The sequence below is a fragment of the Passer domesticus genome, chromosome 14 (assembly GCF_036417665.1).
Source record: "Passer domesticus isolate bPasDom1 chromosome 14, bPasDom1.hap1, whole genome shotgun sequence".
NCBI lineage: Eukaryota > Metazoa > Chordata > Aves > Passeriformes > Passeridae > Passer > Passer domesticus.
This window is the reverse complement of record NC_087487.1, coordinates 12,224,538-12,238,785: the sequence shown is the minus strand read 5'-3', so window position 1 is coordinate 12,238,785 and position 14,248 is coordinate 12,224,538. Positions and strand designations below refer to the sequence as shown.

Below are 14,248 nucleotides of genomic sequence, written 5' to 3'. Positions count from 1 at the left end.
CAAAGGATTGTGTACCTCTAGAAAACACCATTTAATGCTTTTATACGTAAGTGCTGAATTGCAAGCACCTATGTATGAAAATGTGTAATTTCACTTCAGACACATGGAAGTTCTCAGTAATGGTGTTACTTGAGAATGTTCAGTATTTGTGATCAATTCTGTTTTGAGGCTGTTTTTCTGGGAATCAGGTCTTGGCATACTGCTTTGATCTACGGACAAAAACACTTACCTGCTGGAGCTCAATATTACATATGGGAATATTTACCTTTGAAAAATTCCAAGAGGAGACAGTGGAGCTCATCCAGACCTCATGATGAGTGGGGTTACCTGACCTTGGCGTTTGCAGGAGTTGAAGAGGTTGTTTGTGATGTGACAGCGCCTGCTGGCACGAATCAAAGAATCAAACCAGGAGCTGTCCTGCCCTTTTGTGGTTGTACACCACGGCCATAAATCACATTGATCCAGGGATTATGAGTCCTAAGAGGTGGTTTGTACCAAATGTGTGCAGTGGTGTGCAGACAGCAGCATGCAGATGTGAATTTCTTGTTGGTTTTTTGCTGAAATGCGGTTTTGGAAGCAGAGGAAAACTGCCTCTCTTATTGCTAATAGGATTTAATAGGAGTTAAGATGTTCCAATTTTGCTTCTATCTCAAAAGTATGAGACCATAGTGTCTGTAGAGTGCTCTTAAAATTGATGTTTTTTCTGTTTTGTTTTCTTCTACAAAAAGATTTACTTTTCTATTGGAAATTCTAAATGCAATTGAATTCAACCTTGATCTTTGGGGTGTCTGCTCAAGAAGGTGTAGGTCAAAATAAGATTTTGTTTAATCTGGGGGAGAATCTTGTTTCATGTTATGGGGTGTTTAAAGACATCTGACTGTTCAGGGGTGTATGTTGCTGATACAGAACTACAGATGCACGAGGCCCTGATGTTGGCAGTGTGTGCCCTTCAGCCAGTTCTGCAGGACAGCAGCTTGGGATTAAAAGGATCTTCTGGGTCTTTGAGTGCCCAGTGGCCAGGTATCAAATCCCAGTTGGCATTAGTGAGGTCTTTTCCCCATCTCAACTCTTTCAAAACCTTGCTGCTTATTACTTCATGAGAAGTTTTTATTTCACCGAAGGTCAACTCATATGGGAGTTTTCATGCCTAGTGCCTCTGTGTCTCTCCAGTGTTCTGCTGTGTTTCCAGAAGAGGTTATATCCTATCAGCCTGGGCTTTGCAAAGACAATCCAGGCCACTTCTACTTTCCATTCTCAGAATGCATTCTCTTTACCCTTGTGACTTTCTCTGCAATTGTTCATATTTTCACTTCTCTAAATGTAGGTCACTGGCACTACACGTTTTTATTTCAGATGAGATTGTAGTGATAGATAACACAAACAATATTTCCTGTCTTGCCTGGCAGTGTAGGATACAGCATCCTTCTCTTTTGTGTGGTGCATCCTGCAGGCCTCCTAAGACATCTGATATAAATTTATATGTCTTCCAGGTTGCCTTTTTCTCACTTGTCAGCTGCAAATCTTGCTTTGAATTGTGTGATGTTTCAATTAGTAAGATCAAGTTCCATCCTATTTCTGTTGCTTTAGCTTATGACTGTTACTGTTCCCCAAGTGCATGCTTATGCATTTAGTAATGTTGGATTTCATCCCATTTCTATTACTCCACTCCTCAAAATCACATGGTGCTCCTTATGATATCCCACTGCTCCTCCACAATGTTAATTCCTCCAAACTATAGCACAGTCCTAAGGGATGTTTTAGATTTTGACAGCCTTATGTGGAATTTCATTGGACTTTTATGTTACCATCCAAATTGTTACTTCTATTAGTCATGTCTGGGTGCCTTTTCCAGGGCACACAGAATTGAATCAGGGCCTTTTTCATGAGTGTTTATTTGCCTTCCCAGTCTTCTCCACTTTGTGTTGATGATTGTCATGTATCCATTGACTTTCAGAGTTGCTGGGAATATCCATGGGCTGAATTGTTCCCCTATATGTTTGAGTAAATAAGGGACAACATCACGGCATTTGTTCTCATTTCCAGTGGTAATCCAACCATAATCTGCAAAGCAAATGAGATAACTACAGCAGTAATGGAATTTGCCAAGGCTTCTCTACCCTGTAATAAAATTACTTTGTTGAAATTAGCAATCCCTGCATGGTCTCTGGATTCTTGGGAATAAATGGGCTTGTGCTAAATCACAGCTGTTTAAAAATTCAGTGATCAAAAAGATAATTTTCATTTATTTTTCAGTTGCTAAGTGGACACTGGTATAAACTCCATGTCCTTTTCTTTCAAAGCATGTGCATTATATTGCTAATATACAATATGAAGTGTACTTTCACAAGCAAAAGAACCAATATTATCAAATGCCTTTAATCTGTGCTTAGTCTCATTTGTTTAGCACTTGGTATTTTCTCTTTCTGGCTTGAGTTGAATTGTCTGTGGCCAGTGTTCAGTTTTTTTAGTCCCACACTGAACAAATCAGTGTTGATACAGAAGCATCAAGAGAAGAACTGCTTTGTGATCATTATTGGTGTGATAGACAATTTGACAGTGCTTCTGCAGGGAGGGGTCTGTGCAAATCTGAAGTAATCTCAGTACTTCAAACAAGTGAAAATGAATAAGCTACAGACAGCTGGTGGTGTATGTTAAGGACTAGATTTGTTGTGCTCAGGTCTGTGTTCAGCATGGAGACATTGGGACATCCAGCCTGCCTTTGTGGTTTTTGTCACTTGTGTGGAGCAGCAGGGCTCATGTATTGGCAGACTGTCATCAGCCCCTTCTTCACTGAGAAAGGGAAGACAAAACAGAGGAAGCATCCTGCCTCAGCATCCCTTCAGGCTGTGTGTTAATGGTCTGTTCATTTTTCTCCATTGCACCTAAAAAGACAGGTAAAATTAAGATCAAGTGTAAAACCAGGCATGTGATGCCTACACACTTCTGTCCCCATGGTTATATGCTGGCCTCAAGTAATCAGGTGTAAACTTGGTGTGGTAGTCAAAGGAAAAAGATACTTCAGATGATGTTCCAGCCAGTCATGGTGTATGTTTGGCTAAATAATGAGAGTGTGGTGTTGGGTTATTTTGATTGAGGTAAAAGGACCCCTTGTTTGGAGCTGCCTGAGCAGCAATCCCAGCCTTGTCCCTCTGTTCCCAGTGAAACAGCTCAGATGGAACTTGTGATCCTCAGCCTAGACAGTGCTTCACGTTCACAGCCAGTCATAAAACTGAGAAGTGCTGACCTTCTCCCATTTTTTTTTTCCTGTTTTCAACTTAAGCAAGATTTGACTTTCTTCTATTTTTTTTCCCCATCTGAATACCTCATTCCTGGAAGGAAATGAGTCTTCTGTGGTCCATATGATATTTTCCTAATAGGTTTGTTTTGCTTTCTTTTTGTGGCATAAGATTTGGTGGAGAGAGAAGATAAAGTCTGTCAGGATGTTGGTAGTTTTCTGTAAATCAAAGCCAGGATCTGTACAAAAGCATAGAGTGAAGCAAAGAGCTAGATACATGTTTTGAAACTTTGAATAAAGAGTCAGAATAATGTTAAATTCAGATAATGTTGAAATCTCTTTTTTCTCTTTAGTTAAAAAAGAAACATTTTAGTCTTCCAAGTCAGACTTACGGTAACATCTTAACCACAGCATGCCAAAGCTGTTAGGTTATTTTAAAGTTTTGGCCAGAATCTGGACATTTGTGCAAAGTACTCCCTCTTCCAATACAAAACAAAATAGTTGCTTGAATATTCCTTGCAGTGCTGTCATTTTTAAGGCTTTGTTTATTTTTTTGAAGAGTGGTTAATTTAGTTTTTATTGGGACTTTTCATGAGATTTTTATCCTTAGTATGCCATCCACAGCCTTTTTTGTGAAAGCCTTTTTCCATTGTTTTCTATGAGAGATAAAGTCACACGGTGTAGTTCCTTCCAGGCAAGTAACTAACAAGAAGTTCATCTAATGAAGACAGGCATTATCAGGGGATTGCTAGTGACCACTGGACACTTAAATTCCATCTTTTTAAAGAGTTGTAAATAATTTATTTTTTAGTGTAGTGAAATAAAACCATAAATCCACCAACACTGTTCTGTGTCTCACAGAAAATGTGGGGCAGAAGGGTAGAGAAAGAAAGCAGAAAAGGAAACTTTTCTGTTATTAGAGCCGCCTGGAAGCTCATTGGGAAAACTAAAAATTTCCTTACGTCCACACCAACACATGCTGTTGCCCTGTGGGAAACTCTTTGCTGGTATAGAGGACACTTGGAAATTAAATATAACCTCTGATGGCACAGCATCCTCTTTGTGATGCTCACTTGCAGCTTAGCTGCCAGTTGTTGATGTGAACTCAGACAAGCACAGCACAGTATTTATTATTTGAGAGGGGTGTATATTTGGTGTTGAGAAATAAACCCTCTCCCAGGGTTACACATAAAGAATGTGAATAACTGAAGGATGTTTATTTTGTTGATATCCCCTAAAGGTCATTTTTGAGGCTGCTTTCCTTCAAGCTCTTACAACTTTTTTTAGAGATAAGGATGGTACTTGGTGATGTTAAGGAGCAATACAGCATTGTGTTAGGAGCTGGACAAAGTGGTAGAAAGTGCAGTGCACATCTTCATTTACCTGTCCATACTGGAGTGTGTTGAATAGGAAGTGTGCTAAAGCAAAAGTAAATCTCATCTACAATTGCACCCCTCCCATATAAAGACACCCAGAGTTTAATCTTTGGAAATACCAGCTGAAGAATAAAGAAAATAATTTCTCACTGTGGAATGCTGCCAGTAATAGCACCTACATTGCAGAGAAGCAGAAAAAATTTTGTCATATTTTTTTCTCCAGGCACTTTGGGAAGGGGTTAACAATCCACTGGGTCATGTATTGATTAATTCCAGGCAGACTGGTTTTTATTCGTAGAGTGTGGCATAATCCAACTAAGATATTTTCCATTTTGCGATACAGACCAAATGTAATCCATCTTGGGCAAAAGGGGAAAAAAAATTACAAAAATTAGAACAACAGCCTCCCTTTGTCAACAGAGTGACATCAGAAATAATGTTGCTTAGCTAGGTTTAATTTTGGAGGCTGTTTATGTTACTTTTATTTTATTTGAGCAGTAGCAAGCATGGACCAAGTTCCTAAAAAGGAAATCACTGTTGAAAGCTACAGAGAAAAAAAGATTATGCAAAGTGGAAGCTGTCCAGCTGTATCTTTGCTGTCCTTTGCAATACCCTGTGCCACTAAGGAAATGATTGGAGAAAGCTTTGAGGTCAAGGGAATATACTTTAAACGTGTCCTTCTCAAATGGAAAACTCCATTTGAAAGGGATCTTTTGGTTAAGGTTGTCTAACTGGAATGCTTAGAGTTATGTCCTTAAAACAACATTTGTTAGATGAGATAATAATGCTCTTCCTTTGTAATGCTCCCCTTGATAAAATTGTAGTTATCAGTTATCAGGGGGCTGCAAGTAATGTTGTGCACCCCAGATTACTGAAACTTGTTTTGCAGTAATTTCACATAGTATACAAAAACATGGCGGGGGGGTTCCTTCATACTTGGTGTATTTTATTTTATTGTATAGTTCAGTGTATAGTCAGAAGACCAAAAAATACCTGTAAAATGCTGCTTGGAAGCTGATTATTGGGTAAGATTCAACTGTTGTGATACAAAATAACATCCTTAGAGATTACTCCATTCACCAGCATTTTTAGTCATTTTCAGAGATGTCATTTACGAAAGTGGTGTGTTGTCATCCTCTGGACTGTCCGAAGATTGGCTTACACTGGGGATTATAAATGTAAAAAATAAAGTGGCTGTTGTTTCAGAAATGGTAGCTGCTTTGTAATTAATTTTGTTAATGCTTTTAAGTGCCTCTTAAATGATTCACTCCCTGTATGACTGAATTCCTTGAAAATCCTTGTGAAAGAGTTTACAGATCACTTAAAATAGGTCAGTGGTGTCACTCCTGGAAGAAGTTTTTCCAAGTGTTTTATACGAACTTGGTATCTCAGTACTGGAGTTGGGAAATAGCCTTAGCTCAAGGCTTAGCCAACAAGCAAGTAAACAGTGCTAATCTGAATGTTCCTATTTGTGAAACACCGAGATGGAAAATAGTACACATGTATGTTTTGAAGCTGTTCCTGTGTTTATAGTAGTCACTCCTGTTACACAGCTGGAACAAGCAGTGTTAGCAAAGCATCCGCATTTTTTTCAGTCTTTCAATGTAACAACGCAAGTTTAGTCCATTATAGAAAAAAACTAAAACCAGCTGTTCAATATGAGCACAGAATCAGTGATTAATTTAGGCTGGGCCTTGTTTTTAAGGCTCATTATAAAATATTTTTCACAAAGAAAACTGAACATAGTGTGCATTCACTGACTGTGTTAAGTGACCCCATGGTTCCATAACGTGCTGGTGGAGCAGCACTCATTTAAATGTTATTTTCCATCTCGGTGTATAATGAAATTTTACTGTCTGTTTTGTCTTCAGCAGCTAAAATTGCTGCAGTGAGTACTGTGTATACATGTGAGGTATATAGGATTGAGCACAACTGAGAAGCATCATCTAATCTGAACCCAGAAATAATGACTGAATCTTAGAGAAGAAAATGTGGTTATTTTGTAAGATTTAGAGCGTCTAGAAAAGTACAGAGCCAGGACAGCAGTATCTCTGTTTATCCCAATTTCCTAATTATAACAGTATTTATTATTGTTTACTCCAGGAATGACTATACCAGAAGAAGATGCTGATGTGGGACAAGGTAGTAAATACTGCCTCGTGGCAATAGGAAGGCTTCAGGTAATGGCAGTCTTTCCATATACAAACTATTTCTGAGAGCATGATCCTTGTTCTGGTGTGGTTCTGAAAGAATTGCACGCTGTTTTGCTACTAGACCGTAAGTTTTAACATGCCTCCAGGGTGTGTATGGCTGGGGTGTTTGAGGTAGTGAGAAACATGGCAGTGCAGGTGCTGCAGGTGGTGGGTTAATGTGACCCCCAGAGCCAGGACATGCTCCCTGCCATTTTTCCAGTCATTCACTCTCTGACTAATCAACTACTAGAAAAACTGTGATTGCAGGAGTTATTCTGAAAATGGTAAAGATAAGCAGTCAAGAGGCACTTCAGAAATCATAGCTTTATTCTCAGCATGTATTGAGTTATGCATTCAGATGAGATGTGAGCTGAAGGAACTGGGAGAAAAACATTTTCCTTCCTTTTTTTGTGTAGAGGGTTGCAATTGTTGTAGTGCATTTCCTCCTTTGTGCATTGCTGAGCAGAGTTCAGAGCTCTGAGCTAAAGCAGCTGTGGTGAATCTCCTTCCCCACAGCAGGGAGGACAGTTTTTATCTTCCTGGTCTGGGAATTCTGCCATGGGTGAACATGTTTGAGCCTCTTGCATGATCCCGTGCACTTGCTGCCATCTGCTAGGAGGGGATCACTCCTCCTGACAAGGTGGAATGACCCTTGCACAGGGACCAGGCCCATCTTACCCTGCAGGTGTTAACACATCTGCAGAGTGGCTCTGCATGGCCATGCCAGAGCTACACAAGTACTGCAGGATGAGTTGCAGGTTAATCATGCTTTCATAATCAAGAGTAATCTATTCCACTAAGGGAAAGAAGGAAGTTATGGGGGTTCATGTGTTACAGCTTCCAAAAAAAGATGATTTCCAAGTAATGCCAAAATGTCTGTTACGTTAGAGGAGCCATTGTGGTATGTGAGGGCGGGCAGGAGGAAGCCCTGTGGTGGGTTAAATCAGAAAGGAGTCAGGGTGCACAAATTAAAAACTCTTGTTCTCTAACAGCAATTTGAAACCTTGCAGATGGTTAACTGGATAATCAGCTCTGAATTAGCAAAAAAAAAAAAAAAAGATTTTGCTCATTTCGCATTGTTAGCAGAGATAGCTCTGGAAGTTGTAAAAAAATCCCACCTCCAGTGGGAAAGAATGGATATGAATTGGCCTGATAGCACAGATTTCAGGCAGAGAGCTCCTCTCTGGTGAGATTTGAGAAATATTTAGAGAACTGTGTTTTTCATTACAAGCAGCCACTTGCTGGTCTGATATCCCCTACCTCAGCCTCTGGAGGACTTGGTTCAGGTCCTGTAGGTGTTTCAAGTGAGGTTCATGTTACCTGAAACAGGAGTGTTTAGTCTGAGCAGTTCTATTGGTTAGATAATGGGTTGGTTTCATATCCTAGGACGGGTGGACTGCATTGTCCTCTGCAAGTCATTCATTCATGGTTGACAGAGATAGGAACCACAATGCCTGATGTGCTGCAAAGTGAGATGAATCCAGCTGGACGTTCATCCTCAGTAAATCCCCCCTTCCTGGGAACTTCTGGTGTGTTTGTTTCTCTGCTGTGCTGTTAATCCTCAGTGATGCCATGGGGTGAGATATTTACCCTACAAACTGGCCTGAAGGCTCTTCTGCCATTTATCTGTGCTGTTGTTTCATTTTGCTTCCCTCAGCTGCTAGCAGCCTGCCGGCAGATTCTGTCCTTTAGCTGTGGGTCAGCCATGGCTTTGGGTGACTGGTGTGACTCTCTTGGCCCTAGGTGACCAGCTCTCCTGTGTGCATGGACATGAACGGCATGTCGGTGCCCACGGAGTTCCTGTCCCGCCACAACTCGGATGGAGTCATCACCTTTGTGGACCCAAGGTGCATCAGCGTCATTGGCTACCAGCCCCAGGTCTGTGGCCACTGGGAGTGTGGAGAGTGGGTGCAGCTAGTGCAGAAAATGCCATTGAAGACATGAGGAACTTGTAGCTGATAATTCATACATCAGGCAGTGAATGCTGTTTGTTTTTCTTTGCTGTCCACGCCTCTGTGTGGGGTGTCTGTTTAGATCTGATTAAAATTCGAGCAGCAGAGTGCTCTGAACCTTGCACAGCTTTCCAATGAAGACATTTCTGTGATAGGAAGTTAACAGTGCTTGGAGAGAGTTTTAGTCCTGTAGACCTTTGATTCTGCCAATCTCTTGAACAGTAAGCAAATATAATTTATTGCATCTATTTTCCTTTAGGCTTACATCTGCTCCTCTGAACAGCAGGCTAGTCCAGAACTGAGTAGAATAGTAAATAAACCACAGCTCTCCCTCAGATAACTCCCAGCAGTTGCAATTTAGATGCAAAAGTAGTTCCTTGTTCATTTACTTTTTAATATTTTTTTAATTTTAAGTTTATAATAATAAACTTTATAATAAGTGTTTTTACAAAGATTAGTGCCGTAAAATGAGCTGTAGTAACAGATGTCAGTCTTTTCAAGACACCATTTCTCAGGTATTAGAAAAATTAGAAAATAGCTTAAACATTTTTGTAAAAGCATGGGGCATGTTGCCTACAAACCTTGTTTGTGTGGTTCTTCCCTCTGAGAAGGGAATTATCTGAGTAGTCTCATTAAATGTGATAGATCTTGTGTTTGCAAAAATGACTTGCAGGTCTACATGTCGATTTGTTTTGTAGTTTGGGTTTTTTACAGAGCTTTATGTTTTATTCTAGGATCTTCTGGGGAAAGATATTTTAGAGTTCTGCCATCCTGAAGACCAAAGCCATTTGCGAGAGAGTTTCCAACAGGTGCTGTGTCCTGCTCCTTTTGTTCCACACTTTCTTGTTTTGTTATTATTTTGTCACAGAAGTAGTTTTTATTTTATTTTGTTATTATGCAGGAGAAGTGGCAAGATACAAAACAATTTTTTGGTTAGTTGTTGATTGGTTAAGCGGCATAATAAATGGTAACATGGGTTGACAGTATTTTCAGAAATAAATCTTTTAGTTATATATTTGGTTTTTTGCTGCACAGAGTGAGCTGCTTTGGAGATGCCTGTGTTGATCCCCCTATGTTAAGTGGTAACCAAAATTATTTACCTTCCAAGATGGGCTGTTGATTTGAAAGTAGTTACATCCCTCTGTGATGCTCGATTGTTTGTAACTGAGTTCTCTGCTAGCACAGATGATTTGCTTTTTCATGTATTTTAATGGAGTTACATCACTTTACATCAACATGTAATTTGGCCCTTTTTCTCTGTTAGAAATTGAAATGTACAGGGAAGTAACAAAAGAAATGCAACATACAGGAAGAGTTACTGGTTTGGATTAATTTTTACCGTGGGCCATGTTTACATCAGCTGAATCAGTGGCATTTATTCCATTGCAGAGCTTGCTGTTTCATGCATTAGCAGGGCTTTCCCAGAGCTGTCTCCTTATTGCTGGGCTTTTCAGTACCTTTCCTGCTGCACCAGAACACCCAGAACAGGATGTTTAACCTATTGCTGAGGCTCAGTTGATCTAAGTGGTTCCAGATTTTCTAGCAACAGCCAATAGCTCAACCGAGTTGTGTTGATCCATCTTGCGTTGGATGCTGAGATGTATTTTCAGCTGTTAAATGTGGATATGAAGTGACTTCTAAGTAATTTGTATAGCCAACTGTTTGTTCAGGCATGGCATGCACAGACAGAGCCTCTGGGGGAAAAACAACTAAGTGCTGTGTCCCTAGAACAGACTGTGAAACGGAGGTTATGGTCTCTGCAGAAGTGTTGGAGATGGTGTAAGATACTCATCCTCTTGAGCTGTTTCTCACCATCCCCCCTTCAACAGGGACTATCAGCCATGGCCAAGTGTGCCTCCAGTTCCCTTGCACAGAGTGAGTGCAAGCAGCAGCCGTTTTAAATTCAAGATGTTGGTTCACAGGCTGTCAGAGTTCGATGCTTTAAACAGGTCACTGCACCCAGAACATCTCCTCTGCCCCAGCTTGGCTGCGGGTGTGATGCTGGATCCTCCTGGCAGGGTCTGTCACCAGGAGTCAGCTCTTCTCTCCTTCCTGCCCCCTCCCCACCTTCCTGCTGCCTTGGTGCTGGCATGGACTTGCTGGGAGGGTTGAGGCCCTAATTCCTTCTGCTTGGAACTTCCAGCTTGGGGCTGGTTCAGCTCCCTGAACTGCTGCCTGGCGGCACCAGCGGCGCCGGAGCAGTGAGAACACATATGCTGTTTGTCAGTGGTGCCCAAATGATTGATTCCACTCATCTGTCCAAGGGACAGTGACAGAGAGCTGCTGGATAATGGCCTGTCAAACATCCTCTGCAGGGAATCCATCCAGTGATTGCCTGGGTTTCAGCAGGGCTGGCTAACATTGCAGTTAATGGTTTGGTCCTCCCCACGTTCCCTGGGAGGGAGATCAGGCTGTGGCAGGCTGCCAGTGTGTCCCTGAGCTCGGCTGCTGGGGACTCCACTGTCACCACTCACTGCTGGGCATGTGCATAAGTGATTTGCTGGATCAGGGACCTACATGGTTTGCTTAAGGTCATACAGAAAGACAGCAGGAAAAAATGCAATTAGAAGTGAAAGTTCCTGCTCACTCAATCTACGTCCAATCTATGAAAATGGCGTGTTGTTTCCTTAGCAGGCAATGCCTTCTTGGGTTCTGTACAGTAGCAGTGTCATTTGGGCTGTTATTCCCATCATGCAATAAAAGACTGAAGTAAACAGTTCAGCTTTCCAGCAGGTGGTTTTTATTTCCAAAGAATATAAGAAAGTAAAGTTTAATCATTAGCTTTGAAATTTTTTGTGCTGGTTTGTTTGTGTGCTCTGTCTTAAGGCAGTTCAGGATTTTCCCACCAGCAATCTCTCTGCTTTATGTATTATTACAGAATTACTGTTTGCTTAATCAGGGTTTCAGGGTAATAGATCGTTCTTCGTTTTATTATTGTTAGTTTGGACTTAGAAGTCTCTTAATTAAAAAGGTAACTGTGATTTCAAATAAACTCTTTTTTCTTTTCTTCCTAAAACCTGAAAACTTGACACTTCTTATTTGCTGACAGTATCAGAAACAAGCTGGTGCATAACAGAGGAGGGAGGGAGGGTGGGTTTTGCAATTTTTGGTCAACTGCCAGTATCTATCTCAGAGCTTTATTTCCTTGGGAAGATAAATTCATTCATCAGGGTGGGAAAAATCAGGCCAGAATAAGATAGTCTCAAGGCTAAGACAAACAAATACAGGTTAATATCAAAGATTTCAGTCTACAGCTGTTGGATACCCAGTAGAATACTATTCAGATTGAACACTCCACACCAGCTCTGTGGTTGCTGCCCTGGGTGTGGTAGTAGAAAATTGCTGATAAAAGAATGTTGCTCAGTGAGCTCAGAAAAACCCTGTAAAAGCATTAAAAAACCCCCAAGAAAACCAACCAAAAGTCATTTACTTCATTAGGATTTTGAACTTTCCTGGGCTTTGCTAAAGCTTGTGTCTTCTATTTGCATTGTCTTCTATTTGCATTCTTTCCATTTAGTCCCATATCCAGTTGATTAATTTGAAGTGCAAACCTCTGAAAAAAGCAGGATTGGAACATTTTTCTTAATCTAATTGCTTGTCAATGAAGACAGAGGGTAAATAGTGGGACTTCCACTTTTAGCGAATACAGCCTGCAGATAGCTAATAAAAAGTAATTTCCAGATGTTAATGATTAAGAATCCACAAGATGTGGCATTTATTTGCAGTAGACCTTCCCTTTCCTTCCTTGAGGCAGCCCTGAGATAGCCTGGTGGAAAAGCTGTAAAATATAAACAGAGATAGGCCAGGTAAGTGCCAGCTGAACCATGAAAGTTTTCTTCTGGCTTAACCCCAGGTTGTTGGATAACACGTGAAATGCAGTTGCAGGGCCAGTGTGAGAAAATTGCTTTGAATGTACTTTATTTGGCTGCTTCTTAATCCTCACTTGGTGCCCAACTGTTGACTTGAACAAAACTTCGGTTACCAAACCTGGACATCTGAATTCTTAGTTAGAAACACATAGGCTGTGCAAGTAAGGAATTTATACTGTTAAAATGGCCAGTGGCTTATCTGTGTTCTCTCCATTCAAACACTGGCTCACTTTTTTTAAGCCAGAAGCAAGTGATTCTTGTTAGCAATTTGCCATCCTAGAGAGTTTTTTAATATGTTTAGGGTGGGGGGAACCAACCCCTGGTGGTTTCTAGAAAAACAAAACATGAACACCACTGTTTTTAAGCATTGTCCTAATTTTGCTGCTGATTTATCACATATATTAATTGTATTGTTGGGTATCCAAGCAGAAAAGCAGTCAACCTCAAAATTACTTTTCTTGTGGGCTTTTGTTTAGCTTCAGTGATTGGTTTATGGTTTACAGATACACATTTAAAAGATCCTCAGTTTGGTTTCTGTCAATCTCTTGATAGTGTTTTGCATTAAAACATTCTTAAAGTTCCTGTGTTGAGATAACAGCACAACCTGATGATTGTCCTGAGTCTGTATTCTTTTTGTAAGCAGGCTGGAAATTGGCATTTTATATGACAAAGCACGAGGATTTCATCCTGAAGGAGATAGCTGTAAACATGGATAGGATTTTGCGTATTCTCTCCAAATAAAAAAATTCCTCTGCTGTCCCCGTAGCTTTCTGGAATTCAAGTTTAAAATGCACCAGTTGCTGCTGTTGACTATTCATTTGCAGAGCAGATAGCAATCTCCTGTTATTAACCTTTCCAAATGGCTTTGCAGGTGGTGAAACTGAAAGGTCAAGTCCTGTCTGTGATGTATCGGTTTCGCACCAAAAACCGGGAGTGGATGCTGATCAGGACCAGCAGCTTCACGTTTCAGAACCCTTATTCTGATGAGATTGAATACATCATCTGCACCAACACTAATGTCAAGTATGTGCCTTTCTGGGTGCTCCCCTCTGTGCTTTTGAAGGAATTGTAACCATTCTTTTTCCCTGTGAAGCACATCCCAGTTTTTTTACAGATACTTTTTGTTTCTGTCTAACAGTGCAGGGTTTTGCTGCATCAGGAGATCTCCCAGTGTAGCTGTTTCTCTGTGTCATTATCCTGTGATGCTTCCAGGGCCTGGCTGCACTGGGGGGAAACGTCACTTATCTGTTATGTCATTAGACAAGGCCATTGATCTCAGTCCAGGCTGCCTTGAACTAATGCAGAGCTTCCAGCAGCACAGCAGCTGTCCTGATACTGGAGGAAGGTTGGCCTGACTCCTGAGCCAAAAGAAAATTCTGTGTCCATGTTCATTGTGAGCATAGCATTCTGTAGTTCTGGGCTCTTCTGCTTCAGCTGCGTCTATTTTACGACCTAAGGAAGCTGGCAGAATTATTTCCTAGGAGGTTTGATTGGGAAGGGTTCTTGATAGTTTAGATTTGATAGAATATCCCCAAGTAAGGGGATGATCCAACTGCTTATCTTAAGAGGAAAATGAAATCATCCTGTTTTGGAATTAATATTTTCAAAAATCTTTCATTTCATG

At 40.7% G+C, this 14,248-nt stretch overlaps 1 protein-coding gene across 9 annotated transcripts in view; it reads left to right on the top strand.

Moving 5' to 3' along the window:
* The window catches only part of ARNT2 (aryl hydrocarbon receptor nuclear translocator 2), a 96,823-nt gene that overhangs the window by 58,311 nt on the left and 24,264 nt on the right, over nt 1-14,248 (top strand). For all 9 annotated transcript variants that reach the window (XM_064389559.1, XM_064389553.1, XM_064389558.1 and 6 more), the window contains 4 exons: nt 6,715-6,791; nt 8,547-8,681; nt 9,490-9,564; nt 13,496-13,647. In XM_064389559.1, the coding sequence (XP_064245629.1) occupies nt 6,715-6,791; nt 8,547-8,681; nt 9,490-9,564; nt 13,496-13,647 (439 nt within the window). The remainder of the gene's footprint in view (nt 1-6,714; nt 6,792-8,546; nt 8,682-9,489; nt 9,565-13,495; nt 13,648-14,248) is intronic.